Raw genomic sequence first — 18,610 nt, forward strand, 5'->3', positions numbered from 1 at the left:
ATATAGTATCTTCCTTGTCACGCTCAGAATGTGTCTGGAGGTACGTTCTCGCATATTTCTATTCCAACAGAAAGCTTTACTGCCCAAAGCTGTCTGCCGTTCTTGTTCTTGTTGTTTTTCGTCAAGGCCTTGCTGGCTGCCACCTCGGTTGATTCCTGGGTAGACGCCAGTACATAGCATTTGAGTAAGCTAGCTTCAAATCACTGGTTTCATATTTGAAGCCTTGATACAGGCTATGCTTATGGATAGAGAGCTTTTCCTTCGGCACTTTGCCTGCGAGCTCTGCTGTCAGACTGCTTGATCGTTTGGGTTTGTCTCGCTCTGGGCATACCATCCCTTTCTTTTGTCCTTTGCATGGCCTCGAGCTGAGCGATTTATTGTCTCAACTACCCTTTTCCTCCTTGCCGTGTTCGTCCTCCGGCTAGTGGTTCAGCGGGTCAGGGCAGGAAGTTTATAAGGTCAACATTCAGTCTTCTCTAGCCGTCCAAGCCAGTATGGCTTTTTCGTACGTCACATTGCTGTCCGCCTCTTGGTTTCTATTTTGATGCCATGATCTGGATTTGCTTAACGTTGATATTTGAGCTTTTAATGTCCGCTTAAGGTGCCTCTCGAATTCGCTCCTATCCTCCATGGCATTCCTTCTCTGCGTCTCATAGATTTCCAGCCGGGAATGCACATATTTGAGACCATCGATCAACCTTGTCTGTTCTTTCGCCACGATATCGGCTTTAGCCGCTCGGTCTTTCTATGCAACAAGTATGGTTTTGACTCTTTTGCTAAGCTGTCCAGATTCTTGAGCTTTGTATTTACCCTTTAGACGCATTCTTTGACTCGCCTATTGACGGTGTGTCTGGTGGTTTTGTATCATTAGCGAAGTCAGCTCCCTCAGTGTGTGCCTTTGTTCGGGCCTGCAATCTTGTCTACCCTTCCAAGGATGCATCCAAGCAATCAGCAAGCTACTGGAAGCTGCTATCCAGTCTGCCGTGAGAGTGACCGTCGGCTTCTATGCACTTTTCTAAGTTAGTAGTCCCTTCCCTATCTCAGTTCTAATCCGCTATGAGGCCGTCATCTGACTACTTATGATGCTATAGGTCCAAAGTAATCTTGTCGATTTGTTCCAACCGAATTGCTTTATTTTGCTTCCAATTACTTATGTCGCTATCTAGATTCATGAGTTGTTGCTTTATCTTTCCAATCTAACCGCGTCTGCGCGCCTGCTCGGCTTATTGACGAATCTCCGTTTCTCAATGTTCGAAAAGTCATTTTCTGAACGTATTCAGCCATGACTCCAGGTCAGACAATCTTGTGGTCTTCTTCTTGTGCATCCATCATGCCATCGTTACTTTTAGCAGCCTGGGCAAAATCCTTCTCCATCGGGTCTGTTTCATAGCTGATATTTACAAATTTGTTGCCATTTCTGCTTCGTACCTTTCAACCTGTGGCAGCTCAATGAAATGATTTCGGTTCTTGGAATGATTACTGTTATTTTACTGTTATTTGTTGCGGTCGCTTAGAGGTAAGCGGTTAGTTGCTTAACCTTGCGCTGGGCTGAGCTCGGTCAATTTTCCAGCTCTAGACTTTCTGCCATTGCCCTTGACTATCACCCATCAAACACGCTCAATCAATTCTTAACTGTGCTGCATGCAGGCGTGACGTTAGCGAATAGCGCCCTCTGCGTTTCTGAGATCGCTCGAGACCACAGTATAAGACCATCAATGTCTTCGAGTGGACTCCAAGCGACTTTTTCTGTGTTCTCCGATGGCCTGGCAGCACTTCAAAGGTGTATGCATCGAACTTGGGGAAAGACGGGGAATAGACACATAGAGCTTCCACCTCCTTTTATCCCCCACTGGATCCGCAATCTTTCCCACTTTCACCGAACCGGTTGGGACTTGAGACTTCCATGTATCGAAGCCCAAGATAAGACTCCCAGCGAGTTCAGAGTGATGTCCTGGCGAGTCTTGTCGAGAAGATAAGCCTCCGGTGATCTCGTCGTTCTTGCAATCACGGTTGTTTACTTCTTGCTCTAAGAGATGTGGCTTCTAAGCCCTGGATGTGGGCAGATTGCCTGTGGACATCAAGACCAGTCGTTCGCTTCCCTTCACCTGCTTATCATTGTCACACACATCACATACTCCGTCCTGGATGAAAGTTCCCAGGCCTCATGGTCTACGAGAGGCTGGCCGGTAATTCGGGGACTGGCAGAGAGGACTTTCTCGCGGGGACGATGCAAGAGCTAAACAAGCTCCCTCATGTGTTGCCTCAATGTCATGGTGGCGCCATTTTATGCTGCTGCGTACCTAAAACATGCTAGGCACATTGATCGATGCTTTAAGCTCCACGCGAGTGTTTAAGTAACTCGCCAAAGCTGAAGTGACCTCATGGGCAATGAATCCCATCATGATTCTCAGAGACTAGCCTTGTCCTGAGATGGTGCTTACCTAAGCTGCCGCTGACATCAGAAGAGGGGCGGGAAGGACCAATCCTGAACAGAATTGGATCCTTTGTGGAGTCAAGATGCTGGGAATCAATGGAGAAGGAACCAAGGCGGAAGACGGCCTGTAGGAAAATAGCAAACTGCCCACAGCACGCAGAGGCAAACAGAGGTGAGCAGGCACGATGAGAGATAAAGTCGATTCCGCTCGACATATTCGAAAAGCACTTCCACCACTTTTATCACCAGAACAGGTATCTTGAGGTTCCTTAAGAAAGAGTATATCCATTTACGTATATGAGAAATATGTTGATGGAAAGGGTAGAGTGTCGTACCATTCGCGGGGCGTGTGCACGTAGCCGAAGGACGGTCGTTCGTGTTTGCCGTATGGTCATGGCTTTCTGGCTGTTCTGTCATCCGATTCACTCAGGAGGAGCCGAGGCGCAGTTCAGACCCCGATTGCACGGTGCCCGATCTGCCTTAGAGAGGCCTCGAAGGGGGGTGGGGGGGGGATGTCACGCCCGGGAGAAATGAGTAGCAGCCCGTATCTTCCAGGTTAAGGTAGTTGTGATAGTAAGGTACCTTAGTGATGAAAGAGGTGCTTGCCCGTCTAAATGAGAGATGGCAGGAACTTGATATTGTCAACCATCTCATTTGGCAGGTGCTCAAGGCACTCCGTAAGGTGGGTACCTGCCTGAGTACGTAGGTAGCTTGAGAAGTGAGGCAGGGATCAGGCCACGTACTGTACGTTCCTACCGTTACGGATTGAAGATGCTCAAAGTTTTGACTATGCTCTTTCCTGCTTGAAATTGACAAAGTCCAGCTGATGCTTGTGACATGCTCCTGCTGGATGTTCATCTCATCCATGGAAGATTCAGGGCAGTCGGCTGAAACGGTGAATCTGGAAGGAGGCCAGGGCCACACCAATGGTCTTTCCACTCACAGACAACCTCTGGAGGACACTCTCTGGAACAATCGTCGACTTCGTCCAACTCCCCCACTTCGCAATTTCTTCCTCTTCCCACCTCTATACCCAGCACTGCGCACCACTTTATTGACCCTTCGTGCCAACCGTACAGTTGCGCTGCTGATATTCACTTCTTCTTTTCTCGCTTTACCTCTCTCTCATACCTGCAGCTGGCACATCGCCAATCCCGATGCGGCCAAATAAGTGGCATAAGATGTATATGGCGTTCCTCCTGTTCCAATGCAAGGTCTTAATCATCGTGTATGAGTCTCAGTCTGGAATAAATGCCGGTGTAATGCGGTTTATCCCGAGAGGTAAACCGTTCTCGTCTGCACCGTTAGTGTGAATGGATTAACTGAGGATCGTGGCAGGCATTCACTACAGTATTCCTACCACAGTACTCGTATTGCAGTATGTCTACTGCAGCATTCGTAACGGAGGCAAGTCTTTCCTATTTACGTGACTGCATTTCGAGGACGAATGAATCGACTGATGATCGCGTAGACTTTGGAGATTCGTTGTCCGCTAGTTGTCGTTTTCGCAACTCGGGAACATGCGGCCAAGACACGTTGCCGACGCTCAACTGCTCCGAGTCTGACACCGTCAGTGTGCGCGCCCGTTGGTTTCGTGGCAGGCATGCTCATTGAGGGCCTCGTTGAGGACCATTGAACTTCTTTTTTCTCGCTCTACCTCTCTCGCAACCATTGAGCGGATGACACCAGCGCCGATAACCTCCGACTCGACCACCACAGGACCGCAAGTCCGTACAGTGCCGTCCATTCTGCTCTGATTTCCTCCCTGTTCTTGGAATTCGGAAAACCACACAGGCAGCGCATTTTGGAGCCGCTCGTTTGCGTTGTTATTGGAGGACGTGCTTAGGAAGTCCCTTTCCCTTCTTGGCGAAAGCTTTCCTCACTTGCAGCTAGCCCATCACCAGTCATCATCGTGCTGCTTCCTCCATCAATGTGCTGCTTCCTCCATCAATACTCACACGCGCAAGCCCATCATCCCCAAGATGCCCACATTGAGACGCAGAAGAGAGGTCTCGCACCCTGTCGAGAAGCCTGAGGTCAACGAGACGAAGTCCCGCGTCACAGAACCGATCACGAGCCTTCTCGAGCAGCTCGACACTGCACCCGAGAGCACGGTCGAGACACTGGCTGTTGTCAACAACACGACAGAGGTGGCTGCAGCAACATAGACGGAGGCACTCCAGATTAGCGAGCGAGATCGCAAGCCAACTCGAGCGGCTCGACACTGTCCATAACGGAGGGGTTCAATATTATACCTAACGGTATAATGGACCTAAACCGAAGGTCAACGCAATGAGACGACATCCCATGGGATGGAGCTCATCGCGAGCCATCTCAAGCAGCTTGATACCGCACCCAACGGCACGGTCGACGAGATGACATCCAACTTGCCCGAGCCTGTCGTGAGACCACTCCAAAGCGTAAGGCAAGTGAGATCTCAACTCCCACACTTTTTGAGGAGATAATCGAAGCGAACATAACAGCGTTCCAACCGGGGCGCAAACAATTGCAGAACAGCCCATGATTGGTTCCATTGCTTCAGAGCCCACACCGGAGGCACCTCCAAGCTGCTCGACATCGTAGCTAACCGAGCGCCTCGTTATTCTATCTAACGGTGTAATTGACCCGGACCAAAGGTCGACGAGACGACGTTCTATGCGTTCGAGCCCATCACGAGCCATCTCGAGCAGTTTCGAACTATTCTCAACGGCATAGTCGACCGGAATCGATCGAGATCATCGCAAGCCACCTCGAGAGGCTATCAGAAACATCACCAGATGAAGGATAGCTAGCTGGAACGAACTAGTTGTGTCTCACTCCCTGGTACGTCATCTCATCGCTTTGCTAACTACTGCGGACTCTCCTGCCATCAAGTGACATCGGCTGACTTTTGTGATGGCCGACTTAGCACCAAAGCACTTATCAGTGTTGGTATACAAGTCAGTAGGGCAAGCCTTTTGGTCGGTACGAAGCTCAATGATCGTGGGATTGAATTGCGTATGTGTGCTGAAAGATGATGTTGGTGGGCAGAGCTCACGATTCCTCCGTTGGGTGTAAGTAGGTGGAAGGGCCCGTTCGAAGCGGCCCGAATCAAATACCACGACCATTGAGCTGCCAGAGAGATTTAAGCGGCAAGTTGATGAGTAATGTTCTCTACATCAGCCCGCTTCGCCTGTTTCACGGTGCAAGTTGTTGGCCAACCGTACTGACGAAGATGTGCTCACAAAGTCGTGCTCGATTGCAACATGCACATCAATAACAGCTGATGTAGGCGCCCTTTAGCCCTTGCGAGGTGGAACAGACGTCAAAAAATTCATCATTATCAACATCATCATCATCATCATCCACGACATCATCATCATCCACAACATCATCATAGTCATCATCATCGTCATCATCAACATGCACATCAACAACCACGGTGCTACTCAAAGAACTTCTCGCGACCGAGGCCGAAGCGCAGCCGACAGCGCAAAAGGAGAAAGTGGCAACGACAACACGAGGGAAGGCGAGTAAGTCTTTTGCAGACTCTTGGCTGGAGCATATCATCAGGCCCAGCGAGTTGGGCACGTTTGAGGTCCTTGCAGCTATTCAAGGGCTCATGACCTGGACAACAAAGCAACTGACCTTGGGTCAAGGCCATTGCCCACCGCGGCCAAACCGTAATCAACAGCGCAAAAGAAGAAACCAACGACGACGACAATACGAGGCAGGGCAATCGATACAGGGCGAGGGGCCACGACTACGAGCAAGAAGGAGGAGTTGTCACCGAAGGAGAAGGCCGCGCTGGCAGCGCACATAATCAATGTCGCCCTCAAGTCACTGACCGAGACATCCGGGTCTGCAGGAGTTGTAGTTTAAAGTCACCGCTGAAGGAACATGGTTGCAGAAGCTTACCCGACCAGCAGGCGATGACTTGTCCGTCTCTAACAGCTTATCCAGGTGCTTTGAGTAAACGAAGAGGAGTGGTGGAAGAGAATCCGTCGGGGGGGGGGATACTGTTGCCCATTCTTCTTGGTTGCTCAATTTTTTTAGTACAAGCGCTTTGTGTGAATGAAATGAGATTGGTGTTTCTCTACCACTGCCATGCCCATGAGTGAGTTGGTACTTGGGGATGGGGTCATTAGTTGTCGCTTATCTAATCAGAGATACATAAGAGTCGGCTGCAGCGCAGCGGCACTTAATAAGCACCTCATCTTCTTCCCCGGATCCACCGGTAGTCCCAGGAACAGTAAGGTAAAGAACGGAGTAGGCTAGCTATCAAGGCTAGGTAAGGTAAGTAAGCTACGAATATCCATCTCGGTCTCGCCCCGCTAGTACAAAGTAATTACCTATTACGAGTTATAGCACGCAGCAATAGGCATACGGAGTATAATAAAAATAGCTTAACTATCAAAATAAAAATAGACAAAAGAAAAAGGTCTATATACACGAAATCTAAAATAAACACGTAATTCAGCACGTAACGGGCACTTTATAAAGTATAATTACTATCTCTATTACGTAACACACCCCCCAATTACTACCGCTAGGGAGCTATTATACCTAAAATAGAATCTCTAAATGCCCTCATAAAGGCCTAATTTAGTTAAATATAAATAAAGGAAAAATAAGCATAAGGGATACGCGTCTTTTAAACTACGTTTATTATAAATATATCCCTTTATTTAAAATAAATAGAATCCTAACCTAAAATAGCGCGTATTTTACTACTTTTAGTATATAAATTACTAAGGGCGAGGCTACCTAGCTACCTTACGTATATCTAAATTCTTATAGCGTTACTTAGCTATTATTTTTCTTTTTTTTTTTAACCTCTCGTAATTACTATAAGTACCCCCGTTTACTACGCGCGCGCGCCTATATTATTAAATCGTTTACTAATTTTATTCTAAATATAAATATTTAATATATCTAAAAATAATAATAAGTTTTGCGTAATTTTTATAATACCTCGTATATATATATTATATAATTTACTAAGAGTTTAAATAAGTAATAATACTAACGAGCCCCTCTAAGTCGTTACCCCCCCCTATAACCTCTTACCCGCTTACTAAGGCCCGGCTACTAAGCTCTCCCTCCCTAGCTAGGAGGATATTAAAGCTATTAGTTAAGACGCTAAGGACTTTATTAAGTTTAAAGCTCTCCTTAGTAGCCGTAATAAGGGTAATAATAAAGTAAATAGTAATAATAAAAGCTCTAATAAGCTTTTACTTATCCCCCCCTCGGAATTTAAAAATAAAGATAAGACTAGTTTAGATAATAAGCCCTTTGAAAAAGGTATATTATATACTTATTATTTTAAGAATTTATATTTAATATTATTCTAAGGTCTAAAAAACGTAAGGCTAGCTTTTCTTAAAAGGGTAATAAGAAGTAAAAGAGAACGCCGAGAAGCTAAGGCACCCCCCGTAATAAATATAGTTCTCTTTATTATTTTAAGCCTATTTAACGTATACTTAGTCCTTAAGAAGCTTAAAAAAGAGGCTCTTAAAAAATAGGAAATTTAGTACTTACCTTATTTTAAAATAGCCCTCTAGTATATTAATATTAAGAATAGTAATTATTATTTTATAAAAAATAATAGCTAGTATACGTACTACTTTAATAGCCGTTTAGCTAAAGGGTATATTAATATACCGGTCGTCTTATAACTAATAGCCTAGGCCCTTACCGAGGTTATTATAAGTAGCGCTCCCTCTTTTATAAGTATATTATCCTTTTTTATTATTAAAAAGCGCACTTCTAACTATAGTTTTAATAAAATATAACTAAGCTCTATAATATCGTTTACTAAATATATAATAACTAAAGGATATATAAGAACTATATCGGCTTTTATATAAAGGACTTCCTTAACGCGCGCCCCTAGTCCTCTCTCGTACCTATCGTAATTATTTATAACTAACCTCCTATTACGCTACCCGCTTTTATACCCTAAGTCGTTAACTTAATAATTGTTCTAGCTCTTATGCCCCCCGCTACCCCTACTACTCTTAGCTTTATAAACTTCGAGGTATATAAAACGCGTTTTTTAACGCGTATACTAACCCTCCTCTTTAATAACGCTATACTCTTAGTAATTATATACTTTATAAACTAAGAGTTTAAATAATAAGTATAAGCCCGGGTCTTATTTTTATATACGTATACCCTACGGGGTAAGGTTATTTTATTTATTTTAGGCCTCTGGGCCGCACTCTAAGTTCCGTTTATTATCTACCTTCGGGTATTAAGTTTTTCTAAGCGTAGCCTAAATTAATTATTTTTAACTATTTTAGCTATTTATAATAGCTTCTCGCGCATTATAAAAGTTAAGAAGTATATAAAAATATTCGAACTTAGCTCGTAAAAGGTTTTTAATAAGTGTCGGATTGGAAGTCCAATTCGACCGCGGTATATAGCCGACTGCGCAGGGGCCAATTGGGGGCCCTATTTACGATTATCGTAGCCAGCCTAACTTACGGTTAGAACCTCCTTTTTATACCTACGCAGATATTTATATAGTTTAATTAATCTCTTTATTAAATACGGTTCGAACTAACTACTCTATAATAGGGATACTAATACTAATTAGTAGTTAAATTCTACTATCGTAGATGAGTAAGGCATCTCGTTATATAAAAGAGACGACTTCTTAATACCGCACGGGATAGGAGATTCGTACTAATTAACCTTACGGAAGTAGACGAAAAAGGAGGCGATTCTCAAATACCGCACGGAATTAAGTAATCGTAGCCCTTTATTACCTACGAGAGGTCGACGTTTATTATATTAAAACTACGCTAATTAACGGAACTGCTTAAGTAACTAGTATTTTGCCGTTACCTTAAGTAGCCTTTTTTACTAAATAACTTCCCCGCGGCCGGCCCGCGATTAAAAATTAACTAGCTAAATCGGTAAAAAGAATTCCCCGTACGACGACTACCTACCTAATTAACTAGCGCGACGAACGGGCTCGATAGTATAGTATAAAAGAGCACCGCGCGATTTAAAAAAAGGATCCTTAAGCATAGTAGTCTTTTTAATAAGTATAATAGCTACTAATATAAGAGTTATAAAGCTAAGAAATCTACGGTATATAGAAGGGTTTACTACTATAAGGATCTTATAGATCTAACCTCGAGGCCCGCGATTTAGATAGCCTTCTCATAGCCCCCTTAGCTACCCCCCAGGTATTCTATAGGAATATAGTTAAGGGGACGGTCTAATAAAGGAGGAGGGGATTTTAGAGATTATAATAGCCTCGAGCTACGAGTATTACGAGTATTAGAGGTTAGCCTAGGGAAAGAGACGGCTAGCCTAAAGAGAAGAAGAAAGTTACTAGTCTAAGAGAGGGTAAGCGACCTCTTACTAAAGTCTAAAGAAAAAGAAGGGAATCTTTTAGAGGGCCGTCGAGAGGCCCCTTTTTATACTACTAGCTCCCGGCGCGAGATTACTAATTTTAAGAAATTAACTAAGTAATAGAAGGAATTACTAGCGAACGATAATTACTAAATTAGCGTAATTAGCCTACGAAAAAGACTACTTAAGAAACTATAAAATAGGGTACCGAGAGGCCGTAAGAAAAAGGATTTTTAAAGTATCTAACCCTAGTTAGTACGAGCGTAAATCGCAGTAGGTATTTTTAATAACTGCGCGACTTTATAAAAAGGAGGACTTAACCTCGCTAACCGTACCTAACTACCCGTACGGCTCTTTTACGAGACGCCTAGCGTTTACTTTTAACTATTATTACGGAATACCGCCCTAGAAGAAGTAGGTTAAGGAAGGAAGTAATTTAGAGATTATAAGGAACACGAGGCTCACGAGGCTAGAAGTATTTAAAAATAGCGAAAATCGGTAACCGGTAAAGATCCCGAGACTAATTACTTTATCTTCCTATAGTAATATAAACGTCTACTGCTACCGATAAAAAAGGGACTACTAAAACCTACCTTTTTATACTAAACGAAAAGGGGGATCCTAATAAGAACGATAGCTAGCGATCTAGAGGGCTAGTAGTAGTTATTAAAAATAGTAAAAACGAGAGTAGTAACGAGACGGTAAGAGGAAACGGGAATCGCCCAGACCCTAACGAATTCGTTAGGTAGCAAAAGCACGGGTTTACTATAACTAACGCGCGGATTAGATATATCCCCGTTAAGATTAAACACGCTAGCGACCGCTAATATAGGCATAGGCTAGAGCACGACCCCTAGCGAGTTAGGGTAAAAAAGAAGAGGAAAAAACCCGATCCTAAACGGAATCCTAATCCCTTATAAGTAGGTAAATATTAACCCGGACTATTAGGGAACGTAAATATATAGAATCGTAGATTAGCCTAACGGTAAGTAAATTAACGTAGTATTAATCTATTTAACTAAGGTCTACGAGAAAAAGGGGCTATAGGGGCAACCCCTATTTTACGAAATCGTAGACGACCTTAGTTATTAGCTAGATAAATAGTTCGCAAGCGCAAGCTTAAGAATCGTAAAAGCGGTTAATAAATTTTTTTATAGGCGAGGGGTACTACTAGCGTAATTATAATCGCGAGAACCTTACGAAATCCTAGTAGCGACGATTACGGAGGAGGAATTCGTAATATAGACCTAGGTATAAGTCGATAGGGCGTACAATCGCTTTAACAAATTTAGAAAAAGGGTAAACGACCCAGATTTCCTTTTTATAATTACTAACGGCAATCTATCGTCGCAGAAGGATATATAGAGGTAAAATATGGTACTAGAAGTACGATAATTAATAATTCTGCCTATTTTAATCTATAGCTCGTCGCTACTACTAATACGAAATTCGGTACTAATTAGCTAGTAAGAAAGGAGGCAAACTACCCGAAGTTATTAATAATACGCAGCGACGCAGGGATCGTATATAAATACCAAAAATATAGTAATAAATACGAGGTAATTTATAGATCTTAAAAAGATCTTCCCGAGAGAGAAATTATACTCTGGGGGGAAGTACGAGGTCTTATAAGAGACCCTAACGATGTTCTACGACTATTACGAAAAAGTTAGGATTAGAGAATACTAGTACTATTCGGTAATTAATATCGTACTCATAAGTAAGGCCTCTAATTATTATTACGAAGCGGTGCGTAATCTCGATCGGAACGACTTTTTTAGTATTATTAACGTAATCCGAAGCCGCTTCGAGACCTACGATAGGAATTTAGAGCTCCTATCTAAGCTATAAGCGATTTCTTTTATATCTATAGCTAGGATAATAGAGGGTAAATTGCGAGTAGAAATCCTCGAAGAGCTTATCGATCGAATTAATAAGCTAGCGAAAACCTAGCTAAATAAGGGGACTAACGAGCGGAAAGTCGGATATTTTTATATTATAATCTAGCGCGTTTTAGAGGCGAAAATAACTCTATATTAAGTACCCGAAGACTATGAGACGCTCTGTTCGAGGCTAAGATTTAGTTTTAATATTAAGGCGAGAATGCCGCGCTAAACCTATTTCTAAGCGTACGACGGCCCTTACTAGTAGCATTGGGTCGACCGAACGTATAATAAGAAAGGAAAGGAAGCTAGGTACGGTAATCGCTAATAGGGAATCCTAGATTTATTAAATAAGTAGAGATTTAACTCGCGAGTAGGGTAACGGAAGAAGTAGTGTTTTATTTATAAAAAGGATAGATATTAGTTAAGTAACTACTCCGAGGAAGAGCGTACTAAATCGTACGAATAATATAAAAAATCGAGGGCAGTAAATAGCAAAACTAGCCCTTATTAATTTAACTAATTCCTCGTTATATATAAGGGCAGATCCGGGGGTACGGAACCTAGCGAAAGTAGCTAATTTAGCGGCCTAAAGTACCCGCACCCTATAGGAGATTCAGAAAATAAGGAAGATCTTACCCCCTATACCGACGAATTAAATTATAACGAAGTCAACAATATTAACTACTCTTTCTTCGCCCCGTTAGCCTCGGGAGGATATACGAGGCTAAACGAATAAAAGGTAGTGGAAGCCCTTAATAAGTAGGCTTTTATTTATAGATAGTAAGGGAAGGTCCCTTAGACGACGGATACGGAGGTGGGCGAAAGGACGAATCTAATAGCGCAGAATTCTACTCTCTTAATATCTAAAGAGAAGAGACATAGTACTAAGCAATTCTAGGGGTAGCTAGAAGGGCCCTTTTTATACTACCTAGATTACTTAAATACTAAGCTCGTATAGGCATTCTACGCGAGCGAAAGGTACGGCCTAGATAATTTCTATAGAATTATCCTAGATACTGGGGCATCGTAATAGTTAATAAGAGGAAAAGGGCAATTCTAGGCGCTATAGAAAATCGCGTTAGTAACGCTTAATACGTTAATAGCGGGTATTACGAGGATTAGCTTCGGCCTAGGTAAGGAAATCGTCGCCCTAAGTACGATAGAAATAGAGACGCACTTCAGAACGATAACTTTTTATATCCTACCCGTTAATACCCCATTTCTCCTATATCTAAAAGACATAGATCGACTAGGCATTATATTCGATAATACGAGGAACAGAATCTCTAGCCGTAAGCACTCCGAAATAGTTAAACGACGATGGGGGCACGCGTTTATAAAGCTTACTAACGATACGAAGTCGATTAATTACCTAACGGAAAATAAGCTTAGATAACTATACCGGAGATTTAGCTACCCGTCGGTTACGAGGCTATATAACCTCCTAAAGTATTTAGGTAATAATAATATCGAAATAGGGGCGCTAGAGTAGTTAACGAAAGTATGTTACTAATATTAAATAAATACGCAGAGCCTACGCAGATTTAAATTTAAATTGCGTAATAAGCTTAACTTTAATTAGGAGATCGTCGTCGATATTTTCTACTTAAATAGTTAACTAGTCTTATATATAATCGACGAGGCTATATTATTCTAAGTAGGGCAATTCCTACGGGATCTATAAGCAAAAATAGTATAGGTAGCTCTACGAAAAAGCTAGATCGATATATACTAGGGACCGCTAGACGGTATTAAAACTAACACTAGTACTAGTTTTAAGTTAGTAAAATTTAAAAAAAATGCGACGGCCTACGGTATATAATTAAAAGTCGTACCCGTTAAAGCGCACTATAGTATTAAAAAAGTAAAAAGGGCGCACTAGTAGTTAAAAAGAGCGTTTAAAATTATTAAAAAAGAAAATCCCGATTCCGACGACGACGAATGCCTCTAGATAGTACTTAAATACTATAACGATACTATGGGGCCTAACGGGCTTATACCGACGCTTTTAGTATTTAGAGTATATTTAAGAACGACCTTAGCCTCGCTACCGTTACTAGATATAAGCTAGCGAGCTTAAGTAGTTAAAAAAGTAATATAGGCACTGCGCGAGGTAAGCGCAAAAAAGTAAGTTAATAAAATAATTACTGCGCGTAATAGGCCCGATATAGGGGTTAATTTAGATATGCCCCTAAATTCGGATATACGAGTATAGCGCGAAATTACTTAATAATAGGCTAGGCTATATAAATTAATTTCCGTTAACGAGCGTTCTTACGTAGTTATAAAAGATCGCGACTAGCTACTCGAAGTATTAATTACGGTAGTTAGACTATATTATATAGATCCTATCGAGGTAATTTCTAACTTATAAGAAGAAGAAGAGCTAGGGGAAGCTATATAGCCCGCGGTAAAGGTATAAGAAATTATCTTTAACAAAATCGTCGTAGTAATACTAATAAACGACGAGGAAGAGGAAATTGCTAAAAGGGTACTAATACTACTAGCGAGACGTCGCGAGAGACTACGACAGTAAGTACTAACGCGGCAATTTATTACTAATAACGAGGTAATTAATACTTTTTATATAGTAAAAGAGAAAGCCGATTTCGAGCTAGTAGTTAAACTACGTAAAGAAGGCGTAATTATAACTATTAGAAAGCTATATAAGGGATTAGATCTTATTAAAGTAGATACTTTATGCGATCGAGGGGTCTATTAATTTATCCTTTACGATCTAGAAAAGTATATAAACCTCCGTATATTTAAATTGCGAATAGTTCGTAAAATTAAAAGAAAAGGAACACCCTAACCGTACGAGAAGTCTAGATACGTAATTTAGGGGTACGGCGACGTCGAAAAGGCGACGCTACTTATATAATCGCCTACTATATAGCGCTATAGCTAACGATTAATAATAGTACTAATAGTATCGCTACGGAAGAAGGGATACGAGATTTAGAGCCGTAATATTACCTAAGTATATACCTAATCGGCCACAGGGCTTATAAAGAAAATCCTAGCCTATTTACTAAAGGAAATGGCTAGTAAGTACCTAGAAAGTACGATTATTAAAGTGCTTAAGCTACTATATAGGCTCGCAAAATCGGGTACTTATTAGTAGGCTACTTACTACGATTTTTATATTAATTAACTATTAATAATTACCTCTACGTACGACCCGTGCTTACTAGTTACGGAGTACGAAGGCGACTAATTTAGGATTATCGGAATATAGACCGACGATACATTAGGCCTATTTAATATTAACTTTATAAAAAAAGAGGATAAGGAGCTTTAAAAAGCGGGCTTCGTAGCGAAGCTAAAAAAGGTCTTTATAATAAATACCCCCCTAGTATTTAATAGCGAGATTTTTATAATCGAAAGGGAAACCGTCGTTTTTTAATAAAAGGGGTAGGGTAAGAAGATTAACCTCGTCGACCCGAACGTAACTAATATTAAGAAGTAGTATAAAGCTAAGCTTACGTAAGGGGTATATATTATAAGTATTTATTAACTTAAAATAACTTTTAACTATACTAAGGTAGCGTAAGCTATAGATCTAACTAAACGAGATATCGAGGTACTTAATAAGCGGCTTAAGTAGTAGTAAACAAATCTCGATCGAGGTCTCGTTTACTACCCGATCGACCTTATAACTAGTAAGCTCTACGTCTTCGTCGATAGGTTATTTATAAATAATAACGACCTTACTTCGTAATTAGGGTATATTATTATCCTAGCTAACGAGAGTATAGGCAAGAGCGAATTTACTATATACGGTAATATAATCTACTACTCGTTAACTAAAAATAAGCGGGTAACGAGGAGTATACTAGCGTTAGAGGTCTACGGTATAGTTAATAGCGTTAACCTCTCTTATATAATTTTAACGACGCTAAAGAAGATTACCGATCGAATTAGCCTTCTACTTATTTTAATAATTATCTATACTAATTCCTACTCGCTATATAAATACCTTATTAAATTAGGAACGACGAAGGAAAAGAGGTTTATAATCGATATTATAGCCCTTAGGTAATCGTACGAAAGGCGCGAGATACTCGAGATCTATTAGATTAATAGTAAAGATAATTTCGCAGACGCTTTTATAAAAGTAGTACTAAATAAGGGATTAGAGCAATTTATAAGTAGCGGAAAAGTTATTATACGAATAGAGGGATAGGTTATACGAAAAGAATAGAGAAAAGGGGGAAAAGGAGACGACTTAGTAAACGGGCCCGAGGTCGAATTATACCTCTAACCGTAGCGGTTAGATCGATAAAAAAAAGAGAAAGTTAGTATCGGATTAGAAGTCTAATTCGACCGCGGTATATAACCGACTACGTAGGGGCTAATTAGGGGCCCTATTTACGATTATCGTAGCTAGCCTAACCTACGGTTAGAACCTCCTTTTTATACCTACGCAAATATTCATATAGTTCAATTAATTTTTTCGTTAAATACGGTTCGAACTAACTACCCTATAATAGGGATACCAACAGTTACTTATATTTAGTATCGAGCTCCTATTATTTCTAAATACTCTCGAGCGTATAGATCCTCTTTATAAGTACGGTATAGGGATAGATTTATTTACATAAAGTAAGTAATATAACTAGCTTTATAAAAAGAAACCTAGCTTAGTTCTATAAGTTACTCGTACTCAAGAAAGTCGAAAGGTTTATATTAGGAATTATATTTAGAAGCTACTAATAGAGGATTTCTTAGTTTTTTTAATCGTTTTTAAACGCTTTATAACGGGCTTAGTAAGCTCGTAATTCTTCTTTATTATAGGTTACGACTAATTATCTAAATTCTAAGAGCGAAGTAAGTACTATAGAGGGGTCGAGGAATATATCGGAATTTAGAGCGTTTAGGTCGACGTATTTCTAAACCCCGACGCCTTTACTTATAGCACAAAGTATATTAAACTATTTAATTTAATTATTATAGCTAGTTAGTTTAGCTTAGGCTAAAGTAGGTATAAGTAAGTTAGTTATCTTAAAAAGATCGTAAGAATTATATTAATAAGTACGTTATCGTAGTATAGGGTCTTAACTAAGAGCTAGGCTTATAACTATTACGAGTTATAGTACGTAGTAATAAGTATATAGAGTATAATAAAAGTGGCTTAATTATTAAAATAGAAATAGACAAAAGGAAAAGGTCTATATACACGATATCTGAGATAGACACGTGATTCAGCACGTGACGGGCACTTTGTGAGGTGCGATTACTATCCCTGTTACGTGACATTACCTTACGCATCACAAATCATAGCAATCACTCACAGGCATCATATCTGTCCAGGATGCTCCTTTCCATGATAACTCACGCTGTTGTGGGCCATTATCTTTGACACTGTGCTGGTTGCACCTGGTCATCTAAGGTGCTTTGTAAGAAGTCTATGTTCCTACTCCAGTTCTAGCACATGCTGCTGCTCTGTGGCGCTGTTTGAGCTCGCCAACTTCTTGCACAAGCGGCAGTCGTGGCGGTCGTGGCAGTCGTAGCTACCTTTATCTAAGGTACCTGAAGGTATTGGAATATTGACGGCAGAAAAGAGGCTTCTGGGAAGGTGCTCGGTCTGGGTCGCTTCAAACAGCCCTTCCACCTACCCACCTACTTCCACTTTTCATCCAGTCATGTCAACAAAGCCTCCTTCCATATCTCTTTTACTACGCACTCCAATCAATTCCAGATGATTGAGCTTCTCACCGGCCGAAGGGCCTTCCCCTGCTTACGTATATCTTATACCATCAATCGTCAGTGTTGAGATCACACAACTTCGCATGGCCAGGGTACTCATCAGAAGAGCAAGGTGCGTCAACATTTTAGATGGAGAGACCCAATGGCAGGATCACGACTGGCTCTGTGCCTTCGAAATCGGAAGAATCCTGCTCGACGATCCCCCAGCTTTGCCCACCATGGCACCGAGACTGCCCGCCCCCTTCGATGCTCGGATGACGGCCCAGGGGCAACTCATGAAGGCGCTATTGATACCAAGAGCAGGCCATGTATCGACGATCCCCCGTTTTGTCCACGGAGGTCGCTCGCCCCCTTCGACTCTCGGACGACGCGAAAGCCAGAGGCAAGCTACGAGAGGAAATTTTACCATGCGAGATTTTCTCTCAGCCAGAAACCCGCCAAGGAAGAGTCACGTCGTCAAACCCTCCTTCATCGTCCATCACACCCCATTTTCACTAACAACTCGTAGCAGAAGTATCACTTTCACAAGACTCCAGCACGCAACGCTGGCAGCAGTCGGAGAGCTTCCTGATATGCCAAATGACGTCCTTCCACCAGAAAACCACCGACAAGTCCTCCTCCTCCAGCATTTCCCATACCCTTTCCTCCGTCAAACCAAGACTTCGACGGAGAACTGTCACGTGAACAACCTCCTTTTTTACCAAAGTAATCTCCCAACACCAAGTCTCCTCCATTAGCCACTCCGACGGCAAGCCTCCTCCAGTCACCTCGACGATAAGGACAAGAGCCCTGCCATCTACTCGTGTGGTTGAAGTCGGAACATGATACAGGCGGCGAACGTATACGCCTCTCAGGCTTCGGCTCAGGGGACATACGAGTGATTGCAGACGAGAAGTGGGCTACTCGACCAAGATCAGGGAAAACGACAATGCGAAGGAGGTCGTAAGATGTGTCAGCATTTGGAGGGAGGGGTCAAAGTTCATGTATATCTTCATGTCGCAAACAACCAGCTGTCGGCGCTGTTCAGGCACAGGGGTATCCCGATCAACATGCTCACAGAAGCAATCATTGTGTCGTTTAGGATCTCTCATTCATAATCGTATGCGACAACACTTTCTGGTTCATTCCTCTGCCTCCTTCTGTACCGTGCACCATTTGCATGCCTTGCCTAGAGCTGCGGCGGAGCTTCTCGCCTTCACTTCCTAGTTATACAATGCCTGTCAAGTCTCGTGAA

General features: G+C 41.9%; 1 protein-coding gene across 1 annotated transcript; it reads left to right on the plus strand.

Moving 5' to 3' along the window:
* Positions 1 to 4,416: 4,416 nt before the first annotated feature.
* Positions 4,417 to 6,295, plus strand: CLUP02_18361 (separin; the record flags this gene model as incomplete). The annotated part of the gene is made up of 6 exons (XM_049297263.1): positions 4,417 to 4,584; positions 4,732 to 4,854; positions 5,071 to 5,123; positions 5,343 to 5,361; positions 5,717 to 5,946; positions 6,148 to 6,295. 6 exons carry the CDS (start codon positions 4,417 to 4,419, stop codon positions 6,293 to 6,295), a joined length of 741 nt encoding a protein of 246 aa, XP_049138487.1.
* Between the last annotated feature and the right edge of the window lie 12,315 nt (positions 6,296 to 18,610).

This window comes from Colletotrichum lupini, chromosome 11 (assembly GCF_023278565.1).
Source record: "Colletotrichum lupini chromosome 11, complete sequence".
Taxonomy (NCBI): Eukaryota; Fungi; Ascomycota; class Sordariomycetes; order Glomerellales; family Glomerellaceae; genus Colletotrichum; species Colletotrichum lupini.